The sequence below is a fragment of the Hyperolius riggenbachi genome, chromosome 1, assembly GCF_040937935.1.
Source record: "Hyperolius riggenbachi isolate aHypRig1 chromosome 1, aHypRig1.pri, whole genome shotgun sequence".
NCBI classification, from domain to species: domain Eukaryota; kingdom Metazoa; phylum Chordata; class Amphibia; order Anura; family Hyperoliidae; genus Hyperolius; species Hyperolius riggenbachi.
In genome coordinates this window covers 160,936,258-160,963,907 of record NC_090646.1, presented here as the reverse complement: position 1 = coordinate 160,963,907, position 27,650 = coordinate 160,936,258, and the positions used below count along the sequence as shown (strand labels likewise).

Genomic DNA, 27,650 nt, shown 5'->3' with positions numbered 1-27,650 from the left:
AAAAGTGAATAAATAAAGTTTGGTATGTACTGAATAGTTACATACATTTTTTTCTGGTTGAATAAAATTTCACAATTCATCACACACCATACAATTCTTGATAAAATTGGTCTGAATTTTCCAACATGTCCAATTTAAAAAAAAAAAAAAAAGAAAATGGGAAATTCAATTGGATTTCTCGATTGAAAACAAATAAAAGGTTTCTATTTTTCAGGACAACCGATTGTATTTATCGAATTGGTGTAAAATAAGATTTTTTAATTGTGTGGTATGGCCACCTTTAGGAATACTCATTCGGATTCCACGGAAATGCAATTTTCGCATTTCCAATCGGAAATTGCATTTCCGCATCGGAATTCAGAAATCGGTAATACAAGTGCGGTATGTGGATTTTTTGCGGAAATCACATTGATTTTCTCAAAAACTACAAGGTCTTTATGAAAGATTGTTTTCCTCTTGTTCCCAGTCTTCTGCTTAACATAACCTGAAAACTTGCTATTAACCGCTAAAGTCGGCGGCCATTGACTGCAATGTAAAATGAGGAAAATCTACATTACCGATATGCAATATGCTGCAGACTTTAGAGGTTAATAGTAAAGCCCCTATAGGCGCTAGAAACACCACATTTTCAGGATATGTTAAGCAGGCGAGTGGGAACAAAAGGAAACAAAATACTTCAAAAAGACCTTGTCATTTGTGAGAAAATCAATATTAAAATCAACGGAATTTTCCACGGAAATCCGCATCAGAATGCAGAAATCGGTAGCGGAAAGCGGAATCGGTAGCGGTAATCTGCAATGTCGGACATCAGATTGGCATTTCCGACCATCCCTAGCCACCTTTAGGCTCACACCAGTCTCAGGCTCAGTTCCCAGTCTCAGGCCTAGTGCACACCAGAGCGGTTCTGCTGCGGTTTGCAATCCGCTTGCGGGTGCGGATCCGCTAGGGTGATGTATTTCAATGGGCTGGTGCACACCAGAGCGGGAGGCGTTTTGCAGAAATGCATAGTCCCGGGCTGCTGCAGATTTTGGATTGCGGATGCATTTCTGCCTCAATGTTAAGTATAGGAAAAACGCAAACCGCTCTGAAAAACGGCACTTCAGAGCGGTTTGCCAGGCGTTTTTTGTTACAGTAGCTGTTCAGTAACAGCTTTACTATAACAATACATGAAATCTACTACACCAAAAACGCTTCACAAAACCGCAAAATGCTAGCTGAAACGCTACAGAAAAAGAAGAAAAAGCGTTTCAAAATCTGCTAGCATTTTGCGGATCTGTTAGCGTTTTTTGGTGTGCACCAGGCCTCAGAGGCCATTTCCCCTACATCCAAAATCTGAAGCATTTCCCCACATGAAATCTGCATGGAGAAACGCTGCCTATTTCTGTAATGGCTTACCATCTAAATCACACTGTGGTGCCAATCTAGATGGCATGCTGTAGATTTCTGCAACACCCCCCTGAATCCCTATAACCGATTTAGGCCGCAGCTTCCCAGCAGTCCAGGTGCTGCGGCTGAATTGGAAATGGCCACGTCACCTAGTGGAAATATACCCTAAGGCTCTGTCCATTTGACATGGAGCAGATCAGTGTCCACTTCGTTTTCTCACTGTGTTCATGTCCAGCGCAGATGCATTAACACCATAGGTGGCTATGGTGCTAATGCTCATGCGAAAAAATGGAGCAGGTTGGGATTTTGCATTTCTTTTGCTGGATTCATGGAAGCTCAAAGCTGCAGAAAACATCCTGAGTGGATATGTTTTTGCAGCAAGTGGAAACCAAGTCTTATCTTAGAGTGTTTTATATTCATTTTTTAATATTTGAAAGCAAAAATGTAATTTTGAGTAAAATCAAACTTTAAGCTCCTAAACCACTGGCAGAGAATGCAAAAGTGTCATAGACATATACCACCTATATGTTTTAAATAACTAGTAAAAAAAAAAAACATGCAGCACGATCTATAAACAACAAATATGGTTTGCATGATTTATAGTCCTATATTCCAAATATACATTTTATGCTTGACACATATACAGCCTAATGGGGATTTGTTAGGTTTATTTAATCATGCATGACCAGAGGATTAATTACTCAGACTGAGGAGGAATTAGTTACAATATTTATTATAGGATACAAATGGAGGATAGAGGAAAATGGAACAGTTACAAAAAGAGATATAGCTTGCAATCAGAAGATGTTATTAAGGAATTAAATGACTCGGTTGTTTCAGTAGAAAGTTTTGACAGGCGGGAGGCATCCTGTTGCATATATGACCAGACACCATAGAATTAGCTATCACCACATCCAGTAAGTGACAGTAATTATCGTACTTCAACACAGAGGGCCTGTGAGAATGGGAACAAAGACAGGAGACACTGTAGTCATTTTATGTGGCATGATAGTTGAGGACGATCCCAAACCAATTAGGAGTATGGATTACATAGAAAAATGTGATTACTTGGAAGCAGCATGAGAAAAAGGTGAGCTTTAAAGTGGACCCGAGGCAACATGTCACATGTTGAGATAAACATGTGTATGTACAGAAAAAAAGAGAGAACACCAAGAGCCAAATATAGTGTAGTATGTACTGGTAATGTATAATTGGAAGAGTAATAATATTAATGTAATACTCACAAACCAGGGTTACCAGGTAGGCAACCACTGTCAAAGCAGGTGGGGAGATTGTCCTGACCACACTCAGGATTAAAAAATCGCTCTCTGTAGTAGGAGAAGGAAGGGTACAACCCTCCAGCAAGGGTGGACTTGATGTAGATAATAGGATAACAGAGGCACCAACAGGATAAAAAACACTAAAAGAACGTAAAAACCCATCTTGGTAATAGAGGAGGTAGTGGTGGACTTACCTCCTCCAAGCAGAACACACGACTGTGGATTTTCAGTCAAAACTATTTTATTGGATACTCCAAATAAAGTGCAACGCGTTTCGTGGGATACAAACCCACTTCATCAGGCAATAACAGGAGTAAACAGCATCTGCCAGTATCATCAACACTGAGCGCCTCTGTGTATGTAGAGTGCAAAACACATTAATAACTAGACTGTTTTACTTGTTTTGTTTTGCTGCCTGAAAGAGTTAATTTTTGACATGGAAGTGACAGCTTCTGTCTTGTCGGCACCTTGTCGGGAGTATAGTAAACATCACTGATAAAAAAATGACAGCAACAAAAGTTTTCATGGCAGAATACATCTTTTAAGAGCAGAGGGAGATAGGAAAAGGTGAATAATTCATTTATTTTCATTTTAGGGCCACTTAATAGTCTGCCACTGAGCAGAGACAACAAAACCTTCAATCAAGTTTGTAAATGTTTAAATACAAAATAAAGCCATGGGATATCTAAAGAAGTATTTTTTTAGGAGTAGGAGGATAAATCCAATTGTTTATCTCATCAGTTTATTTTCACCTCCAATTCAATTTAACAAAGAATATTAACACAGGGAAACAAATATTAGCACCTCAACAGTTTCCATAGACTAGCCGATTGTGAGGTTTAATTACCATATCCACAGGTCTGACTAAATACAAACACACCCATGAACTGCTCAGGGGTGTTTATCATAATGGATAATTTCACTTTCCTTAAATTGTGTGTAATTTTCACTATTGCAGTCATGATCATAATTACGATATTGCATGTAATCTTGTTTTCGCATAAATTTTGCAAATTGTGCAAAATTACATTCACAGAATTCACTTAAGTATTTCAAAATCATTTCAAGATTCAAGATTCAAACACTTTATTGTCATTGTGGAACACAACAAAATTACTTTTCATGACAACCCCACGGTGCATATAGTTAACGTAGTGATAGTAACAAAGGTAGAAATAGAAGAAATTATACAAGTATGCCAGGTATTACAATTATTTAAACAATTTATACACAGTGGTAATTATTTCAGAGTAGATTCAGAGTTTATCAAGTTTATGGCAGATGGGAAAAAGCTGTTTTTCAGTCTGTTTATTTGTATGCGGATTGATCTAAAACGTCTACCTGATGGAAGGAGCTCAAACAAGGTGTTTCCAAGGTCAGTGTTGACCTTGATAATGTTTTTGGCCCTTCTCATACAGCGAGTCTTATACAAGAGTTCCAGTGATGTTAGTTCAGTGCCGATAATAACTGATTGGTGTTTTAATAACTCGCTGCACGGCTTCTCTAGCAGCCTTGGTGCAGCTATTGTACCAGGCCGTCATGCAATTGGTCAAAACATTTTCTATATTGCATCTATAGAAATTAACCAGCAGCTTCTGTGGAAGGTTAGTGCTCTTTAGTTTCCTCATATAGTAAAGGCGTTGTTACTTACAGCTTAAGCATTGTCACCCCAGGACAGGTTCTCTGTGATGGTGACTCCCAAAAACTTAAAGCTGGAAACTCTCTCCACAGCCTCTGCGTTGATCATTAACAGTATGTGAGTGGTCTTTTTGGTGGTCCTAAAGTCCAGAATAACTTATTTGATCTTTTTTGTATTTAATAATAGATTGTTAATGTCGCACTATGCAGTCAGGTTACTAACTTCTTCTTTGTATGCAGCTACCTCATTGTCTGATATGAGCTCAATGACTGTCGTATCATCTGCAAACATAATGATTATGTTTGAGGTATGGATAGGCTGGCAGTCATGGGTGACAAGTGCGTAGAGGAGAGGGCTTAGTGCACAGCCCTTTGGCACCTTATTGCTCAGAGTAAGGGAGGAGGATGTGTGTTTTTCTAATCTGGCAGCTTGAGGGCGATTTGTAAGAAAGTTCACTAACCAGCTGTTATTTCTGTTGGTGGCAAGACAAGGGGGGGGGGGGGATTTATTTGTGTGCTCAGTTGTATGGTTCTGCAGCAAGCTTTCAAAGCTGAAGAGCACTGAATTGTAAAAAAAAATAGCCTGGTCACTAGGGGTGTGTAAACGTATGGTCCTTAAGTGATTAATAGTAAGGTGATGTATTCTGATTGTCATTATTTTCCAAGTGTTTTCAGCCAGAAATATTAAGGGTGTTTTGTCAGGAAATTATAGTAGTTCAGTTCTTGGCAGGTAGGACACTGTCTCCTATCATAGGTTTTTGTTAAGAGGATTCCTTCCTTACTAAACCACAGGCAGCTATGTTTAGCACCTTGATGGACCCACACCACCATTTTGATCATTTTGATAATTCATTGTGGACAGCCTTAGACCGTATCTTGACATGATCCAGTCAGACAGTCCTCCATTTCCTAGCCTCCAAGATCAGAATCCAGGCTTTGGGACTTCCTTCAATTTGTATTCATAGTTTACGTTTCTTTTTGCTTAGTTGTTATACATGTTGTGGGTGTTGCAAGCATAGCCCAGGCCTAAGTGTAGATCACCAGCTGGACTGTAAGCCTCTCAATCACTTTTGCAGTTATGCATACTGCTTGGGACAACTCTTGGGAGTCTGATATAACACAGTCTCTGTGTAAACTGGTAGGATGCTGCTGTTCCAAGCTGTTTATTCCATCACCATGTTAGTAACCAACAACTGTTTTGGGGTAATCTAAACTGTACCTTTTTCTCAAGGCAAGTTAACATAGCATCTGATACTGTGTTAGGTTGCTAACTGCAACAAACAAACACCATTGCTAACTCCCAGCTAGAGCAACCTCCTGCCTTTATCTTGTCAGCAGATGCCAGTCAGCCAATCAGGTATACTGTTATACACCCTTTGCCTGCTGTACCAAATCGAGCAGGAATTGCATACATTAGCATTCAGGTGGGAGGCTTCGGTTGGATGCAATCGTAGATTGCATCGTTTTACAGGGACGCCCTATGTAGGCACATCTCCCACACGGCCCCCTCCCTAACCACTCACCTGTCAACCGCATCCTGGAAGCTGCAAAAAAGAAATTTAAAATCACAAACAATGGTCCGTACGACAGCCTTGTTAAGTTGCCTTGAGAAAGGGGTACAATTTGGATGACCCTGAAACAATTGTCGGTTACTAACATAGTGGTGGAATAAATGGCTTAGAACAGCAGTCCAGTGTGCTGGCCATTCATTGGATTAATTTTTGTTTCAGGGCCAAGACACCTCCCTTCCTCAGTATAGTGTACAATGTACCCTTCTGGTAGACTGCAGTTGAACTCTTGCTTACCTCTGATAACTTATTAGAACTGATTGAACTTTGTGTGGTAAAAAAAAAACACTTCTAAATGCCCGGAACAGAAAAAATGTTCAATAGTCCAAGATTTTTCCCTGCAGAAGCTGAAAACATTAAAAAGCTGTGGCCAGCTGTGGTCAGTGAGATACTGATTACTGAGACAATCAAAAGTTTAAAGTTAGATTGTAATATTTTACTTCTGGTTTGTTTTAAAGAAAGGCCAATATTTTTTAGCAATATAATAAGGTCATTTATCCTGGGAAACTCATGAAGGGGGTGGAATGACAACAAATTGTGAAAGAAGTGATTGCAAGGGGCCAGGGGTATGAGGAAAGGGACAGACAATGTACAGAGGTATGTGGATCCAGCATGAACATACCTCGATGCTTGGCTTAGGTAGCTTCACCTCAAGACAGACGCTTTAAGTCAGATTTGGTCATATGGGGTTGAGTTTGTAATCTGAGAATCAGAATTTATAGTGGTGTTATGAACAATTTGAATACTTCTGACATGACTCAGATTTGTACAACTTAAAAATTAAAATGAGATTTCAAAGCCTCAATTTACCGTATGTGGCCACACGGCACTAAATAATGCTTGTTGCTCTGCAAGAATAAGACATTCATTTTCACAACTTGGGCATAATGGTCTACATATCAGCATTATGTACAGTTAATTGATCCAGACAGACTTTAGTTTGAGAGTGCCTTAAATCAGACTGAACAGAGCTGTCTACATATCTGATGTCATTAATGCTAATCCAGAACAATGTTTACACTTCTGCTACTATGATTTGTGAGGATTCTTTTACAGTGCAGTGACCAGAGGATTAATTACTCCGACTGAGGGATTAATGTGATGTTTATTATAGAATTATTGAATACATTTACTTTCAAAAAAAATCAATAAAACAGATGGTTGTCCGTTCATATAAAATCACACATTTGGCTCCGAATAACAAAACAATGAACATACAGGCATTTTACAATCAAGCAATGTGTGTTATCCAAGAAACCGGCATTTTTACATTAAATATAGCAATTTGGTATCCTATGCTTTAGGGATATATTTTATAAGGATGGTCAATGGGATGCACATACATTCGAGTTGATGCCTTATTATGCAAACTTGGTATGCAAATGTACTGTATATATCTTAAAAATGTACCAACCGGATTTTACCTCGGCAGGATTTAATTGGTTCATTTTTAAGCTGCTTACATTTGCATACAACATTTACATAATGCTGCATTAACTCAACATTATTGGCATCTCATTGATCGTTCCTGATTTTTTTAAGATAAGCATCCCACAAAAAAGTTGGATTTTACATTTTCACCAGTACCCAAACCTTAAGGGGGAAGGGGGAGCTACATTTTTTATTTTTTTATTTTTGCTTTGAGCACTTATTGCACACAATGCACACATTACTTCTGTAACTGTCATTTTGCTGTTTTGGCAATACTCATTTTACTAGCAACACATTCATTGTGTTCAAAGCAGGAGTTCCACTGTGTGTGCGTGTTATGTTATTTGTGTAAATACACATTTACACCACCAGTACATTTGATGTCTGCTATCTGGGAGTGGTAATTTTACCATAGGTTCATACTAATACCGCCATGTCATTTCAGGTATCCTTTAATGTATGTTGTCTACATTGTACTCTGTACAGTGCTATGGAATATGATGAGATCCTTTCAGGAGTGCCATGGTGAAATCTACATCCTGTTGTGGCTGCCTCTGACAGGATGTGGATTTCACCTGTTTCCGTAACACACTCCCACTGTGATCGCCACTCTTGCTGCTCTCTTGCAACTGTCCACCATTCACTCAGCTGTCTGAATGAAAGCTGAGCTCTGTGCGCCAGTATCTGATCACTGTGAGGCATAGTGATTACAACTCTAAAATAGAAAAAAAAAAAAAAGTTCCTGGTCCATAAGAGGCCAGAGCCGCCCAGTCCCAGTAGGGTAACCACTTGAGGACCACAGTCTTTTCGCCCCTTAAGGACCAGAGCCTTTTTTTCCATTCAGACCACTGCAGCTTTCACGGTTTATTGCTCGCTCATACAACCTACCACCTAAATGAATTTTACCTCCTTTTCTTATCACTAATACAGCTTTCTTTTGGTGCTATTTGATTGCTGCTGCGAGTTTTACTTTTTATTATATTCATCAAAAAAGACATGAATTTTGTCAAAAAAATTACTTTTTTAAATTTCTGTGCTGACATTTTTCAAATAAAGTTAAATTTCCTATACATTTGAGCGCGAAAGTTATTCTGCTACATGTCTTTGATAAAAAAAAACCATTCAGTGTATGTATATTGGATTGGGTAAAAGTTATAGCGTTTACAAACTATGGTGCCAAAAGTGAATTTTCCCATTTTGAAGCATCTCTGCCTTTTCTAACCACCTGTCATGTTTCATGAGGTGCTAAAATTCCAGTATAGTATAAATACCCCCAAAATTACCCCATTTTGGAAAGAAGACATCCCAAAGTATTCAGTGAGAGGCATGGTGAGTTCATAGAAGATTTTATTTTTTGTCACAAGTTAGCGGAAAATGACACATTGTGACAAAAAAAAAAAAGTTTCCATTTCTTCTAACTTGCGACAAAAAAAAAATGAAATCTGCCACGGACTCACTATGCTCCTCTCTGAATACCTTGAAGTGTCGAATTTCCAAAATGGGGTCATTTGTGGGGAGTGTTCACTGTCCTGGCATTTTGGGGGTGCCTAATTGTAAGCACCCCTGTAAAGCCTAAAGGTGCTCATTGGACTTTGGGCCCCTTAGCGCAGTTAGGCTGCAAAAAAGTGCCACACATGTGGTATTGGCGTACTCAGGAGAAGTAGTATAATGTGTTTTGGGGTGTATTTTTACACATACCCATGCTGGGTGGGAGAAATATCTCTGTAAATGACAATTTTTTTATTATTTTTACACACAATTGTCCATTTACAGAGATCTTTCTCCCACTCAGCATGGGTATGTGTAAAAATACACCCCAAAACACATTATACTACTTCTCCTGAGTACGGCGAAACCACATGTGTGGCACTTTTTTGCACCCTAACTGCGCTAAGGGGATTTCACAGGTCATTTTGCGACATTTGGTTTCAAGACTACTCCTCACGGTTTAGGGCCCCTAAAATGCCAGGGCAGTATAGGAACCTCACAAATGACCCCATTTTAGAAAGAAGACACCCCAAGGTATTCCGTTAGGAGTATGGCGAGTTCATAGAAGATTTTTTTTTTGTCACAAGTTACTCCTCACGGTTTAGGGCCGTGGCATTTTATGGGCCCAAAACCGTGAGTAGTCTGGAAACCAAATTTCTCAAAATGACTGTTCAGGGGTATAAGCATCTGCAAATTTTGATGACATGTGGTCTATGAGGGGGCAAATTTTGTGGAACCGCTCATAAGCAGGGTGGCCTCTTAGATGACAGGTTGTATTGGGCCTGATCTGATGGATAGGAGAGCTAGGGGGGTGACAGGAGGTGATTGATGGGTGTCTCAGGGGGTGGTTAGAGGGGAAAATAGATGCAATCAATGCACTGGGGAGGTGATCGGAAGGGGGTCTGAGGGGGATCTGAGGGTTTGGCCGAGTGATCAGGAGCCCACACGGGGCAAATTAGGGCCTGATCTGATGGGTAGGTGTGCTAGGGGGTTACAGGTGGTGACAGGAGGTGATTGATGGGTGTCTCAAGGTGTGATTAGGGGGGGTGGGGAATAGATGCAAGCAATGCACTGGCGAGGTGATCAGGGCTGTGGTCTGAGGGCGTTCTGAGGGTGTGGGCGGGTGATTGGGTGCCCTAGGGGCAGATAGGGGTCTAATCTGATGGGTATCAGTGACAGGGGCTGATTGATGGGTGATCAGTGGGTGATTAGATGGCAGAACAGATGTAAACAATGCACTTTGGAGGTGATCTGAGGGTAGGTCTGGGGAAATCTGATGGTGTGGGTGGGTGATCAGATTGCCCGCAAGGGGCAGGTTAGGGGCTGATTGATGGGTGGCAGTGACAGTGGGTGATTGATGGGTGGCAGTGACAGGGGGTGATTGATGAGTGATTGATAGGTGATTGACAGGTGATCAGTGGGTTATTACAGGGAAGAACAGATGTAAATAATGCACTGGTGAATTGATAAGGGGGGGTCTGAGGGCAATCTGAGCGTGTGGGGCGGGTGATTGGGTGCCCATAAGGGGCAGATTAGGGTCTATTCTGATAGGTAACAGTGACAGGTGGTGATAGGGAGTGATTGATGGGTAATTAGTGGGTGTTTAGAGGAGAGAACAGATGTAAACACTGCACTTGGGAGGTGATCTGATGTCGGATCTGCGGGCGATCTATTGGTGTGGGTGGGTGATCAGATTGCCCGCAAGGGGCAGGTTAGGGGCTGATTGATGGGTGGCAGTGACAGGGGCTGATTGATGGGTGGCAGTGACAGGGGGTGATTGATGGGTGATTGATAGGTGATTGACAGGTGATCAGTGGGTTATTACAGGGAAGACAAGATGTAAATAATGCACTGGCAAATTGATAAGGGGGGGTCTAAGGGCAACCTGAGCGTGGGGGGCGGGTGATTGGGTGCCCGCAAGGGGCAGATTAGGGTCTATTCTGATAGGTAACAGTGACAGGTGGTGATAGGGGGTGATTGATGGGTGATTGATGGGTAATTAGTGGGTGTTTAGGGTAGAGAACAGATGTAAACACTGCACTTGGGAGGTGATCTGACGGTGATCTGATCGGATTTGCGGGCGATCTATTGGTGTGGGTGGGTGATCAGATTGCCCGAAAGGGGCAGGTTAGGGGCTGATTGATGGGTGGCAGTGACAGGGGGTGATTGATGGGTGGCAGTGACAGGGGGTGATTGACAGGTGATTGACAGGTGATCAGTGGGTTATTACAGGGAAGAACAGATGTAAATAATGCACTGGCAAATTGATAAGGGGGAGGGGTCTGAGGGCAATCTGAGCGTGTGGGCGGGTGATTGGGTGCCTGCAAGGGGCAGATTAGGGTCTAATCTGATGGGTAACAGTGACAGGTGGTGATAGGGGGTGATTGATGGGTAATTAGTGGGTGTTTAGAGTAGAGAACAGATGTAAACACTGCACTTGGGAGGTGACGTGATGTCGGATCTGCAGGCGATCTATTGGTGTGGGTGTGTCATGATCGCTGCTGCAGCCGGTATTGCTGGAAGTAGTAGTGCTGCAGCTCAGGTAGTTCTGATCTCTTTCCATGCAAGCTGCATAGCTTTGTCTGCCTTTCCCTGCTGTCAGCTTGTGACTGATTATCATTCACCTGTGTGGGAATCTGCATGTCTGCTCCCATTGGATGACCTCAGTATAAAGATCTGCTTCCTGCAGGACTCCTCGGGTTTTCATAGCTTCAGTTTAAGCCTGTCTTGCTGTCGCTTCAGCCCCCGATCGTGTTTCTTGTTCTAAAGATACTTTGCTGGTCTTTGCATCATATATTGGTTCATTGCCAATATATATGCATACCAGCACGTTTATTATTTTCCTTGTATTCGTGTTACGTTGATACATCAGTGTCGCTGATGTATACGTACACGAACTGTTTATATCCTGTGTGCAGTTAGTCAGCTTTCCAGCACGTTTTGGTAGGTTGCGCGTACCGTGATCACCCGTGCTGAGGTAGTTACCCTGCTCCTGGTTCTGTTTGTGGATTGCGTTCATCTCTGCGAAGAGATAACAAATCCTTCTGAATCCTGTTCTGTTACCGTTTGTGGATTGCGTTCATCTCTGCAAAGAGATAACGAATCCTTCTGAATCCTGTTCTGTTACCATTTGTGGATTGCGTTCATCTCTCGAAGAGATAGCGAATCCTTCTGAGTCCTGTTCCCTGTGTTGCTCCAGTCTAAGTCAGTGTTCCTACTTATGTCATATATCGGTTCATTGCCGATATATACATATGTTAGTCAGACGTTACAAATAGTTTCCTTGATAGCTGTAATTGTAATACGCTAGGAAAACATACTTATTGTATTTTTGTCTGTGTTACGTTCATCTATCTTGATCCTGCTATTTCCTGACTATCCTGTCCTGTCTTTGTGAGGCACGCCATCGCTGCAAACGCATTGGCTGCCTCATTCCAGTCTGCCTTGTTGTGGACGCTTGCTGTCACTAAGTAGCGGCTAGCTAGCAAGCGTTCATTCTGTCTACCTGTCCTGATCTCCTCAGTTCTGGTTTATGCGCTCAGCGCTACCTTGCGCTGAGACGTTATCGCAAGTATTGTTTATGGCTGTCGGATCTGCACCAGCTCTGTGCGCCAAAATCTCCTTTTGGAGTCAGTCCTCCCCTCCACTATACTAGGGATAGCCTGTTTCCTTGTGCTAGTGTGTGTACCTCCTCCACGTCAGCTCATGCGTTGCATGCTGACTGTGGAGAATACACCACCAAGCCTTACAGGGTGGGTGATCAGATTGCCCGCAAGGGGCAGGTTAGGGGCTGATTGATCGGTGGCAGTGACAGGGGGTGATTGATGGGTGATTGACAGGTGATTGACAGGTGATTGGCAGGTGATTGGCAGGTGATCAGGGGGGATAGATGCATACAGTACACGGGGGGGGGGGGGGTCTGGGGGGGTCTGGGGAGAATCTGAGGGGTGGGGGTGATCAGGAGGGAGCAGGGGGCAGTTTAGGGTTAAAAAAAATAGCGTTGACAGAAAGTGACAGGGAGTGATTGATGGGTGATTAGGAGGGTGATTGGGTGCTAACAGTGGTCTGGGGGGTGGGCAGGTGGGGGGTCTGAGGGGTGCTGTGGGAGATCAGGGGGCAGGGGGAGGAAATCAGTGTGCTTGGGTGCAGACTAGGGTGGCTTCAGCCTGCCCTGGTGGTCCCTCGGACACTGGGACCACCAGGGCAGGAGGCAGCCAGTATAATAGGCATTGTATACATTACAAAGCCTATTATACTATTCACATGTGGCGATCCGGGTGCTAGTAACCCGCCGGCGTTTCCGAACGGGCGTCGGGTTACAGCGCGAGGGGGCGGAGCCAGTCGCCGGCGGCTGATCGTGTCATGAATGACGCGATCGCCGCATAACCACGCCTGCCGCCGCCTCCGCCGATGGGCGTATTGCGGTCGTTTAGGCCCAGTCTTTGCCGCCACCCATCGGCTGGGGGCGGTCGGCAAGTGGTTAATGAACGTAATAATAACAACATTAATTTGCTCATGTCCAAAATCTCAACTTGTGCACCAGGTGATCTCCGTAAGTACATTTCTAATAGCCCTTTGGATTCTGGCACCTTTTATTGTGTACTATAAGTTCATTGCAAATCTTTAAAGTGCTGTCTTCTAAGATGTACCCACTTCTTTAGCCTAACCATAACCTTTACCCTGTATAAACCTAAAAGGAACTGTGCTCCCTTTTATATACCCACCCTGGCAATTTACCTATCCCTAGCATTAACCATCTCTGATCTTAGCAATAACCTAACCCTAATATTTCTACTATCATGGCAATAACAATTGTTGACTTAATATAATTAAACATTTGCACCGATACATTTTTTGTACATGGCTGTATTTTTCATTTTTGGAATGGTGCTAAATATAAGTCTGCAAAATCAGTATAATGGTAAATTCAAGATTCTAAAACTGCTTTTCCACACTAAACTCAAAATGATCTTGAAGGGAATAAAATGGGACCTTTACATGACATATACTGTACAATATCATGTGACAGGAGGCTGCAACCCTGAGTATAATTTGCTTTACAAATGTATATAATAAGAAATAAAAAGTAATCTGTGTGAGCTTTTTAGCTTTGATACAACTGGTTTTGTGATATTGCTAACAGCTGACTGACTTTATTTGTTGCCTGGAGAGGCTGTTAAAATGGTGAGAATGTCACAATGGATAGTTAAACCCGGCTAAATCTTTGATGTACACATAATATTTCTAAATCTGTTGACTGCCGGAGTGATTTGCAAATACAAAACTACTTCAGTCGCTGGTCCCAAGGGCAGTCAGGAAATTTCATGTCAAACGTCATAGATGGGCATGCATTCATTTCAATAATTTTAGCATACTAATGTAGAAGAACACATAAGAATTGGATATGAAGTATAATCTGGCAAGTGGTTTGTATTTCCCAAAGGAAATATCTAAATTTTAATTTTCTCTTCTAGGTAAAGGTGAACATGGAAAGCCATATCCTGTCAGCGAGTTGGACCAAGATGACACAGCCTATAGAGAAAATGGTTTTAATATATACGTAAGCAACAATATTGCCCTCGAGAGGTCCCTGCCTGATATACGGCATCCAAAGTAAGCCAATATTATAATCATAACACATATACAGAAATGCACTGCTTAAAATGTTCATTTTGAGCACCACCAATGCTCACAAATTGCTTGATGCTCCCTGTCTGTGCTTCAGAATTAATGCATATATATATATATATATAAATATATCAGGTCTTAAAAGAGGAAGATGCGGAAGAGGACAGTCAAAGCAGCAGGAGGGCTTGAGGCCAGCATATCTTACAATACTGACGCCTCTAACTGACATTCTCTCCCTCACCATTAGGGATAAGTGTGCAAGATTCACAAACTTGGTTTTTTTTTTGGGGGGGGGGGGGTGAGAGAGATCTGGCCCATTCTAGCCTAGCAATTAAGAGTTATGATAGGTAAACATGTTTCTTTAAATGCAGCTAAATGACAGATTGCTGCAGTTTAATGTAATTGTGTTTTTATACATTTCATTATATTTTAACAAAATGGACAGTGTGGGGTCCCCCTACCCCTTTCATGCTTCTTTAATCCCTTGTCACCTATGCAGGCTGGTATGGGACTGAATTTCTGAACTGGGGCTCTGCAGCCTGGGCTATATAAGGGAGAGGAAAACAGAGACTGCCATCCTCATTGTATTATAAACAATGCCAGTTGCTCGGCTGTCATACTGAGCTTTTGGCTTAAGTTGTTACTGAGTCACACACCTTAAAGCAAGATTAAACTCTGACATAATATTCAATAAAAAGGTATTTTTTTTTTTACTTTTTATTGCTCATACAGTTATCATATTTGCTTTTGTGCACAAGTAATATTGTCCAATACAAGTACAAGGGAGTAGACAAAATCGGTGGTTGCTTCACCCACCTCCAAAAGAAAGATGCAGCAATTTGTGGAGTCCTGTGTAAGAACCTTGTTTCTTCTTTCCCAGATCTTGCCAGATGGATCTTGTTAATACCATGACTTAGAGGTGACCGCTACCAGTACTGGTGCCTTTCCTTTCAGGCACTGCAGGATCACAGATAGCTTTCTGCTGTTTTTGATAGTCTCAGTGATAGGCCAATCTTCCATCTTGTTAACTCACCCATAAAACAGATCCACCCTTCTTGAATGGGAACCCCCGGACAGCCCCAACCCAACACCGGGCTCTCCCCTGTGGGATGCTGTCACTGCACACATCGAATACCTCTCCACCAAGCGAGCACCAAACAAGCGCCGCCACAGAGGAAGGAGGGCGGGGGCCCAGGTCCGACTGAAAAGGAAAGGCCTACGCTCGCCTGTCCCTGCCATCCTACTAGCAAACGTCTGCTCGCTCCCCAACAAACTGGACAAGCTGCTTCTCCTTCTCGACAGCAAACCCCAGATCAGCAAGAACACCCCTGTTCTCTGTTTTACCGAGACCTGGCTGTGCGAAAGCATCCCCGACGACTCCCTACAGGTACCAGACTACAACCTCCTAAGAGCAGACCGTGATGCAGCCCTCTCTGGGAAAACGAGAGGCGGCGGAATCTGCTTTTACATAAACACCTCCTGGTGCTCCAACACCACCACTCTCCACAAGGCCTGCACCCCAGACGTTGAGCTCCTTGCCATAAACTGCAGGCCCCGGTACTCTCCGAGGGAATTCTCTTCCCTTGTCCTCGTTGGGGTCTATATTCCACCCGATGCATGCTCCAAGTCCGCCCTGCATGTACTCAGTGACTGTATCTCGCGGTGGAAACAGCCCTCCCAGAGGCCCTGTTCATCATCTTGGGCGACTTCAATAAGGCGAACCTTCGGCACGTGAGGCCCCTCTACAAGCAGCACATCACCTGCCCTACCAGGAGCGGTAACACCCTGGATCACTGCTACACGGTTCACAAGAACGCCTACAAAGCCACCCAAGGAGCCCCCCTGGGAAACTCTGACCACAACACAGTACACCTGATCCCCTCCTACAGGAGGCTCCTAGAGACTTCAAAGCCCACCACCAAAACCGTCAAAAAATGGACTGCAGACGCCAAACTGCAGCTCCAAGCTTGCTTTGAAACCACCGACTGGACGGCTCTGGAGGCACCTACCCTTGATGAATGGGCCGAGAACATCTCCTCCTACATCACCTTCTGCGAAGAAGCGTGTATCCCGTCCAAGTCCTTCAGGGTCTACCCCAACAACAAGCCCTGGTTCAACGACAGGCTTCGCCGACTTCGGAAACGCAAAGAGGAGGCGCACAGGTCTGGCTCCTTAGAGGAATTCAGAGAAGCTAGGCTCGCCCTGAAAAGAGAACTGCGATCGGCAAAGAGGGCCTACGCTGAGAAGCTGGGGCTCTGCCTCCAGTCCACCAACACACGGGAAGTATGGAAGGGCCTGAGAGCAGCCACAAACTTCAAACCAACATCCCAAACGGCGACCCCGAGCCCTCGACTGGCGGAGGAGCTCAATGAGTTCTACTGCAGGTTCGAGCAACATTCCAACCAGCCCGTAGGCAAATCCACATCGACCTCTGACGTACTCGGCGCCCTGGCTCCTAGCGCTGTTCGGGAATCCGAGGTACTCCGGCACCTCCGGAAGCTGAATCCCAGGAAATCTTCTGGCCCGGACGGAGTGTCGTCTGTCTGCCTGCGAACCTGCGCCGATCAGCTAGCCCCTGTGCTCACCTCCTTGTTTAAGCAGTCATTATCTGATGGTACAGTCCCCTCCTGTTTCAAGAGGTCCATAATTGTACCAGTCCCAAAAAAAACAGGCAGTTCCGAGCACAATAACTTCCGCCCAGTGGCCCTAACCTCTAACATCATGAAGCTCCTCGAGCGGCTGGTCCTTGCCCACCTGAAGAGGTCCACAGACGCCCTTTTAGACCCGCTCCAATTTGCATATAGGGCAAACAGATCCGTGGAGGATGCCATCAATGTCAGCGTGGCACACATCACTGAGCACTTAGACAGGCCGGCCTCCTATGCCAGGATCCTGTTCCTAGACTTTAGCTCAGCGTTCAACACGATCTGCCCTGACATCCTGATCACCAATCTGACACAGCTCGGAGTTGATCCCACTCTCCGAGCATGGATCAAGGACTTCCTGACAAATAGAACACAACAGGTGAAGCTCGGCAACTATTACTCCAGCATTCGAACCACCAATACTGGGGCTCCACAAGGCTGTGTTCTGTCACCTCTACTGTTCTCCCTTTATACCAACGACTGTATCTCATCCGCTGACTCTGTGAAGGTCATCAAATTTGCGGATGACACCACCATTATTGGCCTAATTGGAAGCAACGGAGAGCATGAATACCGGAGCGAGGTCGAGAGAATATGCAATTGGTGCAGGGAGAACAACCTAGTTCTCAACACAGCAAAGACTGTTGAACTAGTTGTAGACTTCAGGAGGAACCCTCCCCCCCCCTCGCCTGTCCTCATTGGAGGAACAGAAGTTTCTATAGTGTCATCGGTTCGGTTCCTCGGCACGACTCTCACCAATAATCTGAAATGGGGGCAGAACACCACTAAAATTCAAAAGAAATCCCAACAGAGGCTGTTCTTCCTGCGCCAACTGAAGAGATTTGGCATGCCACGGGAGCTGCTGGCCAGCTTCTATACCGCCACCATAGAATCCATCCTCTGCTCCTCAGTCATTGTTTGGTACGCGGGTGCATCGGCCAGTGATAAACATAAACTGCAGAGGGTCATAGCTGATGCAGAGAGAATCATCGGGTCTCCTCTTCCACCTCTTGATCTCCTCCATTCCGCTAGATTGAGTAAGAGGGCCACTGTAACGATCGGTGGGCGCAGAGAGTATCTGATTACCGGTGATCTGCAGTGTCACCGGAAATACAGATATATACCAGATTATAAGTGATCTGCAGTCTCACCGATAATCTGATATACAAACTAACCTCTGTTCACCTGAGTAGAGTGTAGTGTTTGGTGTAACAGTATCACTTTGAGGACTAGGCCTCAGTGCAGCAAGGAGTACTGCACAGATTCCTTCCGCAGACCTGAGCTCTCCAAGACGGGAGGAGTCAGACTGACAGTAGGAAGGATGTCTGAAAGTGACCCTCAGGAGAAGGGTCGCTAACAGAGCGAGGAACCGCCTCCAACGGTAAGGTCGGTTCTCGAGGTCGGATAAGCCAGGTCGTACACACACGGACAGATGAAGTACAAGATCAGGAGGCAAAGGCGGAGTCAAAGTACAGGCAGGGTTCAGCAACGGGGTATCAGATATATCGGGGTACAAAATCAGGAGGCAGAAGCAGAGTCAAGGAACGAGCCGGGGTTCGGCAACAGAGTATCAGAAATATCGAGGTACAAGATCAGAGTTCAGAAGGGTAGTCAAGGCAGGCAAAAGTCATAACAGATAATCACAATCAAACTAGTACTTTAGCTATCAACAGAATCTAGCTAAGTGTAGGATTACAGCTCCAGCTGGTCCCGGCACACTTGCGGATCTGACTACGGATCTGGGTGCTCCCACATGTGTGATCGCACGCCAGACAAAGAGCAAGTGAACAACCAGCAGTATATATACTCTAGGACCTTTCCAGGACCTCCCTAATTGCTGGTCCAATGAGAGCAGTGGAATTTGTCAGCTGACCCAGCTGGTCAGCCGACACCCTTCTAACTGCTATTTAAACTCTGCCTTTCTGCTCGCGCGCGTGTAAGTCTGAATCTTGGTGGACTATCAGTCCCAGCCACACCAGTACTGTCATGCAATGTATCTAGTGCGGGGGCCGCCTCTGATGCGGATTCCGCCGCACTGCCTATGCGGCATGCAGCGTTTTTTCCGCGTTGTGACGCCATGCTGGACGCGGAAACAGCCGCCTCACCTTGAGAGACGGCGGCATTTCCGCGTTTCCTTACAGTACCCCCCCCCCCCCCCGAGGAGTGGACTCCGGACAACTCCTACCAGGTTTCTCGGGATGTAAGGCATGAAACTCCCTTCTTAACTCGTCTGCATGCATGCGTGAACCCGGTACCCATTGTCTCTCCTCAATGCCGTACCCTTTCCAATGTACGAGGTACTGAACCGAGTTTTGAACCGTGCGGGAATCTAAACTCTTTTCCACTTCATATTCAGGTTGGGCATCTACTAACACAGGAGGAGGAGGAGTGGGACCCACCTGGACTGCGGGTTTAAGAAGTGATACGTGGAAGGACCTCACTCCCCGCATGCTGGTGGGAAGATCAACGGTATATGTGACCTCGTTGATCTTCCTAGCAACCGGGAATGGACCCACGAACCTGGGACCAAGTTTGTCAGAAGGTTGTCTCAGGGTCAAGTGACGTGTAGATACCCAGACCAAGTCCCCTGGTCTGAACCTCCACTCCACTGAGCGTTTTTTGTCAGCTTGACCCTTCTGACTCAAAAACGCCTTTTGTAAACTATCTCTCACCGTGCGCCAAATGTCTTTAAAAGACCTCTGCCAGGCCTCCAGAGCTGGAAACGGGGTGGAGGCCACTGGAAATGGTGAGAACTTGGGCAATTTTCCAGACACAACCTGGAACGGAGAGAATCCGGTAGAAGAGCTTTTCAAATTATTTTGTGCGAACTCCGCGAAGGGCAGAAATTTAACCCAGTCGCTCTGCGTCTCCGCAACGTAGCACCTCAAAAATTGCTCCAATGACTGGTTGATTCTCTCCGTTTGCCCATTGGTCTGTGGGTGGTAGCCCGATGAAAATGACAGCTTCATGCCCATCTGTTGGCAGAATGCCCTCCAGAATCTAGAAACGAACTGGACTCCCCGATCCGACACTATGTTCTCCGGAATGCCGTGCAGCCGGAAGACATGTGTAATAAACAAGTCGGCCAATTCCTGGGCTGAGGGGAGTCCTTTCAAGGGCACGAAATGGGCCATTTTACTGAAGCGGTCGACTACCACCCAAATGACCGACATACCTTCTGACTTGGGAAGTTTGCCCACAAAATCCATGGACAAATGAGTCCATGGCTCACTCGGGGTGGGTAAAGGCTGCAAGGTACCCACAGGTGCCAGCCGGGAGGGTTTACTCTTAGCGCAAACTGCACACTCCCTAACGAACTCCTTGCAGTCTGCTGCTAAAGAAGGCCACCAAGCACACCTGGATACTAGATCCTGAGTTCTAGATGCCCCAGGGTGTCCCGCATTCTTGTGAGAATGAAACATCTGCAAAGTGCGGAGACGAAAGGGTAGGGGTACAAACATCACCCCTTCAGGTTTCCCTTCGGGGACATCCTGCTGAAAAGGCCTCAGGGTCTCTGTCCAGTCCTCCCAAGTCTCAGCTGCCGCTAACACTAGCCTCTGTGGGATAATGGACTCTGGGGCAGGAGGCTCGGCTGTCTCTGGCTCAAAGCATCTGGACAGAGCATCTGCCTTAACGTTCTTGCTGCCCGGGGTGTATGTAATCAGGAACCTGAACCTCGAAAAAAATAACGACCATCGAGCCTGACGGGGACTTAACCTCTTAGCCCCCTCGATGTATTCCAGGTTTTTGTGATCGGTGTATACCGTAATCATATGCTCTGCTCCTTCCAGCCAATGACGCCACTCCTCAAAGGCAAGTTTAATGGCAAGGAGCTCTCTGTTGCCTATATCGTAGTTTCTCTCTGCCGGAGAGAACCTACGAGAGAAATAGGCACAGGGATGTAATCTTCCCTGCAACCCTGATCGCTGAGACAGCACAGCCCCTACCCCGACCTCTGAGGCGTCCACCTCAACAATAAAGGGGTAAGAAGTGTCAACGTGCCTCAGAATGGGTGCTGAGCAAAACAAGTCTTTCAGAGTGGAGAATGCTCGTAGAGCTTCTGGAGTCCAGTGGTTAGTATCTGCCCCTTTTTTTGTAAGACTGGTGAGGGGTGAAATGACCGTGGAATACCCCTTTATGAACCTTCTGTAATAGTTCGCAAAGCCTAAGAACCGCTGTAAAGATTTTAACCCCACGGGTTGGGGCCACTCTAACACAGCAGAGACTTTGGCGGGATCCATACACAGGCCCGTGGTGGAAATAATGTAACCCAGAAAGGCGACAGATGTTACTTTGAAAATACATTTCTCAAGTTTAGCGTATAACGAGTTTTGTCTTAGTTTGCTGAGTACAAATTTCACATGCGTTCTGTGCTCAGAGAGGTTGTTGGAGAAAACAAGTATATCGTCTAGATAGACCAGCACGAATCTCCCCAACACCTCTCTGAAGACCTCGTTGATGAGTTCCTGGAAAACGGCCGGGGCATTACATAACCCAAAGGGCATCACTAGGTACTCGTAATGCCCGTCTGGCGTGTTAAAGGCCGTTTTCCACTCATCACCCTTTCTTATGCGTACCAGGTTGTACGCGCCCCGTAAATCCAGTTTTGAGAAGATCTTGGCGTCTGTGACCTGCGTAAATAAATCGTCTATCAGGGGTAACGGATATCGGTTCTTTACCGTGATTTTATTCAGTCCCCGGTAATCGATACAGGGCCGCAGGCCCCCGTCTTTCTTTTTAACGAAAAAGAAACCTGCTCCAGCAGGCGATCGGGACGGACGAATGAAACCCTTGGCTAAATTCTCACGGATATATTCTTGCATGGCCAACTTTTCTGGCCCAGTTAAATTGTACAGATGACCCCGAGGAGGCATACAACCAGAACGGATATCAATGGGGCAATCAAAAGAGCGATGTGGGGGTAATTTGTCTGCTGCCTTGGGACAGAACACATCAGAATATTCTAAATATTGCTCAGGTACCCCTTGTACATGAACCCTGGTTTGGCCCAGTGTCACCTTCCCTAAACATTGCTGAAAGCAGCGTGCTGACCAAGAAACCAGTTGGCCGGTGGCCCAATCGATGTGCGGAGAATGAAGGTGCAACCATGGCATGCCGAGTATAATGGTGGAAGTAGACATATGCAACACAAAGAATTGTAATTTTTCCCAGTGCAGAACCCCTATGGTGACTCCCACCTCTGGTGTCTGAGACAGTGGGTGACTCCCTTGCAGAGGAGAGTCATCCACTGCCGTAACCTGGATGGGTGGTTGTACAGGTGTGAGTGGGATACCCAATTTCTTAGCAAACTCAAAATCCATAAAATTTGCCGCGGAGCCTGAATCGATAAAGGCTTCCGTGACCTCGGTTTTATCTTCCCACGTAATGGTGCAGGGAAGAAGCAACCGTTTTTCTTCTAAGGGTAAAAGTCGGACGCCCAGGGTGTTACCCCCTACCACTCCCAGGTGGTAGCGTTTTCCCGGCTTATTAGGGCAGTTTCGTACTATATGCCCCCCTTCAGCGCAATACAGACACAGCTGTTCGGTCATTCTCCGTCTTCGCTCCACCTGGGTCAATTTTGACCGACCAATCTGTATTGGCTCGGATGGAAGCAAGACCGGAGAAGACGAAACAGTAGGAGGTGGAATCACTGGGGCTGTGGCGTAAGACACCCCTCTGACACGGGAACTACCCCTGGTCTGCCTTTGGTAGCCCAGCCTGCGGTCGATCCGGATGGCCGCTGAGATGGCCTCATCGACTGTTCTGGGTTCGGGCTGACTTAACATCATGTCAGAGACCTCATCGGACAGCCCTGACAAGAAACAATCTAACAGGGCATGAGTGTCCCACCTGGCCGTAACTGACCACCTCCTAAACTCGGCCGCGTAATCTTCGACCGGACCTTCGCCTTGACGCAATAGCTTGAGCTTCCGCTCAGAAGTCGAGGCAAGGTCTGGATCATCGTAAATTACCGCCATAGCCTTAAAGAATTCCTCTACAGAGGTAAGCGCTTTGTCTCCGGTGGGCAGGCTATATGCCCATGACTGGGAGTCGCCGGACAACAAAGTTTTAATAAACGTGACCCTCTGGGTCTCAGTACCCGAAGATTGGGGTCTCAACTCAAAATAGGAAAATACTCTACTCCTAAAATTCCGGAAGTCAGATCTGTGGCCGGAAAAGCTTTCAGGGATAGGCATACGTATGTCAGAGCTAGGAGAGGATCGCACATGATTCACTGATGTCTGGAGGGTTTGTACAGACCCTGATAGGGCATCAATAAGAGTTATGTGGGTGCCCAGTACTTGATTGATGTTGTCCACCGAAGCGGCAAGTACACCCAGACAATCAGTGTTTGCGTCCATTTTGTATTTGGGTCTGGCGTTCTGTAACGATCGGTGGGCGCAGAGAGTATCTGATTACCGGTGATCTGCAGTGTCACCGGAAATACAGATATATACCAGATTATAAGTGATCTGCAGTCTCACCGATAATCTGATATACAAACTAACCTCTGTTCACCTGAGTAGAGTGTAGTGTTTGGTGTAACAGTATCACTTTGAGGACTAGGCCTCAGTGCAGCAAGGAGTACTGCACAGATTCCTTCCGCAGACCTGAGCTCTCCAAGACGGGAGGAGTCAGACTGACAGTAGGAAGGATGTCTGAAAGTGACCCTCAGGAGAAGGGTCGCTAACAGAGCGAGGAACCGCCTCCAACGGTAAGGTCGGTTCTCGAGGTCGGATAAGCCAGGTCATACACACACGGACAGATGAAGTACAAGATCAGGAGGCAAAGGCGGAGTCAAAGTACAGGCAGGGTTCAGCAACGGGGTATCAGATATATCGGGGTACAAAATCAGGAGGCAGAAGCAGAGTCAAGGAACGAGCCGGGGTTCGGCAACAGAGTATCAGAAATATCGAGGTACAAGATCAGAGTTCAGAAGGGTAGTCAAGGCAGGCAAAAGTCATAACAGATAATCACAATCAAACTAGTACTTTAGCTATCAACAGAATCTAGCTAAGTGTAGGATTACAGCTCCAGCTGGTCCCGGCACACTTGCGGATCTGACTACGGATCTGGGTGCTCCCACATGTGTGATCGCACGCCAGACAAAGAGCAAGTGAACAACCAGCAGTATATATACTCTAGGACCTTTCCAGGACCTCCCTAATTGCTGGTCCAATGAGAGCAGTGGAATTTGTCAGCTGACCCAGCTGGTCAGCCGACACCCTTCTAACTGCTATTTAAACTCTGCCTTTCTGCTCGCGCGCGTGTAAGTCTGAATCTTGGTGGACTATCAGTCCCAGCCACACCAGTACTGTCATGCAATGTATCTAGTGCGGGGGCCGCCTCTGATGCGGATTCCGCCGCACTGCCTATGCGGCATGCAGCGTTTTTTCCGCGTTGTGACGCCATGCTGGACGCGGAAACAGCCGCCTCACCTTGAGAGACGGCGGCATTTCCGCGTTTCCTTACAGCCACCATGATCTCCCGTGACCCCTCTCACCCTGGCAGCCACTACTTCAGGCTCCTCCCGTTGGGCCGCCGCTTCAGGACTATACCATCCAAAACCACCAGGTGGAAGAACACCTTCTTTCCCCAGGCCGTTCGGTCACTGAACTCTGACTTTCCCCAGTCCGGCCTGCACTCATAATTGCCGGGTCGACAGCTGGTCCCCGTCGCTGCCTCCTCTGTATATCTGATTACTGCATTTCAAATTGTATGTGCTGTTGTATCTGTCTATGCCATGTGTACCACAAATAATTCCGATTATGGCTCTTGCTGTACTTGGCGAAATAAAACTGATTCTGATTCTGAAAACAGATCCACCCCCCCTCCCCCTCCAAGGGAAAAAAAAAGAACGGCCATGAAAATATGATTCTGTAACACCATGTGCTTGATTCACTAAACTGTGATAATTCATATCACAGACGGTTTCACATGCATTTTTGCGTTTGCTCACGATCGCGAATTTGCACGCACAATCATTGCGTTTTTTTCATTGTTGCCAATTAAGCCCCATCCCTGCCAAAAAAATATATTTTTTACATTTTTTTTTTCATTTTTATGTGTTCCTCATGGCAGCCTTCCCCCTTTTCTCTTACTAGTTTGCCTATTTGACCTAACAATAGAAACCAATTACGGTAAAAACAAAGTTAACTTCCTACAGACTTTAATGCAGTTTGCCATGGACACTAACTTTGCAAACTATTACACAAAGTTCACGAACAACCGGCAAACAGAACTTTGGCGAGCTTGCCCATTACTACAAATTACAGATTCCCTTGACTGCCAAGAATTTTTGTATTACAAGAACATCATCTATAGAGGTCACAGCTCCAGGAAGTGAGGGCACATTTCCCCGCTGGGCACATGGACCACATGAGCAAGATCCTCAATGTATAACCTTAACTTTCCAAAATTAACAAACAAAGGTTTGTCTGAAACTGCACATTAACAACTTGCTATAATTTCCTTTACAAAATGCAAAGAATGTATTGGCATCAGTGGAGAGATAAAGCATGTGAGATATTGTGCTGGTCCTTCGAGGCTATTATTATTTTAATTGCTTGAATTGTGTTACTTTGAAGCTATTCTTTGCCCCGCTCCTGCCACTAGATGTATGACAAGCTGGCATTGCCTAAATATCACACCGCGGCACAGGAAAGGTCAACCTTCAAATTGTCTTTAGGCATGAATACTATTTACCCAAGAAAATGTGAAGCCTAAGCCTATTGTTTCAGTTTTCACTGACTCATAAAGCTTTATTAGAGGCAGAAAAGAAGATTGGAATTCTTGTGCTTTCATATTTACTCTGCTTCCAGACTGAGCTGCCCAGAGAGGAAGAAAAATTGACCCAGTCAATCACATGGTAGCGGTCCATCAGTAAACGCTGTTCACAAAGCCTTCTTCTGGCAGTATTTATGAATTCAGATAACTAGTCGAGACACTGAAACGTACAGATACCGTTGTGAAGAAAAGCTGTCAGTGTCAAAAGAGCTGGATCACACAGCCCCCCTATTCAGTGTGACTGGTATTATTTTTTCACCGCTTGCTGGAAACGTCAGAGTTTTCTTTGTTGGAAAGGTAGACAGCTGGAATACCTCACTGCATACATTTAAGCTTACAAAGTGCAAGCCATCAGTGCATGTTTAAAATTTTATTATATGATGATTTTTCAGTATCTCTTCTGTGTTGCAAATGTACTGTACATCTATTCACCTCATTTTAAACAGCAAACAGCAACATTTGCAAAGGTAAGCAGTCTCAGTTAAGCGCATGCGTGTACACACACACACACACACACACACACACACACACACACACACACACACATACACACACACAAAATCACAGACAGACACACACACATAGACACACACACACACACACACACACACACACACACAAAGACACACACACAAAGACACACACACAAAGACACACACACACACACACACACACACACAGACACACACACACACAGACACACACACAGACACACAGACACACACATACACACACACAGACACACACACACACACAGACACACACACACACACACACACACACACACACACACACAGACACACGCACACACACACACAGACACACAAACACAAACACAAACACAATAATAACATATATCAAATGATATATACGAAAAAAAATGGTTTTAGACATTATATAACCATGTTAAAGAGGCTGTGTAGTGACATATAGTATAATGAATTCAATTATTTAGGATACCCACTTTTACAGTACTGTTTCCTGGTTTCAGCATCAGGAGAACACGGGCGCTAGGCCACGGGCGCTAAACCCGGCAATGCGCATAGTGATGTGTCCTGCTCACCCGGCTCCCACCACTGTCCGCAGTATATGCACACAGGGAGATGTTGCTTGCTTGGCAGTTGGAAAAAGCTGTTATTTCCCACAATACAATGAAGTTCTCAGACAGCAAACTGTCAAGTCTGGAAGCAGCGACACACACACACAGGGACAGGACGCAGAGACACAGGGGTTTTATTATATAGGATATATTGTCTGTATATTGTTATGTAACCCTGCCCTCCCAGTGATGTCTAGCCTAGGCTGTTTAGCTATGCTGAATTCACACACACACACACACACACACACACACACACACACACACACACACACACACACACACACACACACACACACACACACACACACTTGAGCATTCTGGGAGGCAAGGTATTGTTTGCATTGGCTTCATAACTCTCAGTGAACAAACATTTTTACAGAACTGCACTTGACAGGGCTGAAGATGTTGTCACCTTTGATACATTTCAGATTGTAAATCAGGTTGAGGAAAATAATTACAATGGGCTAACACTGACTAAATCATTTATAATTAAAATATTGTTAAAAAAATTAGCAATTTTATTCAATATGTTATTTTCACAAGAGTTGCTCTTTAGCTTGGAAATACCTTACTGGGGTTTATTAGGATCCAAGTAGAGATGAGCGTAATGACTTAACTACGATTTCACGAAATTTCGCGTAATTAGTGTAATTACGATTATGGCCGTAAGTACATAATCGTAATGAAGAAGGATTACGCG

General features: G+C 45.1%; 1 protein-coding gene across 1 annotated transcript in view; it reads left to right on the top strand.

Annotated features, from left to right (window-relative positions):
* GALNTL6 (polypeptide N-acetylgalactosaminyltransferase like 6) overlaps positions 1-27,650 on the top strand; it is a 1,483,691-nt gene that overhangs the window by 503,774 nt on the left and 952,267 nt on the right. The window contains exon 3 of the mRNA XM_068269254.1: positions 14,266-14,404. Within this exon, the coding sequence (XP_068125355.1) occupies positions 14,266-14,404 (139 nt within the window). The remainder of the gene's footprint in view (positions 1-14,265; positions 14,405-27,650) is intronic.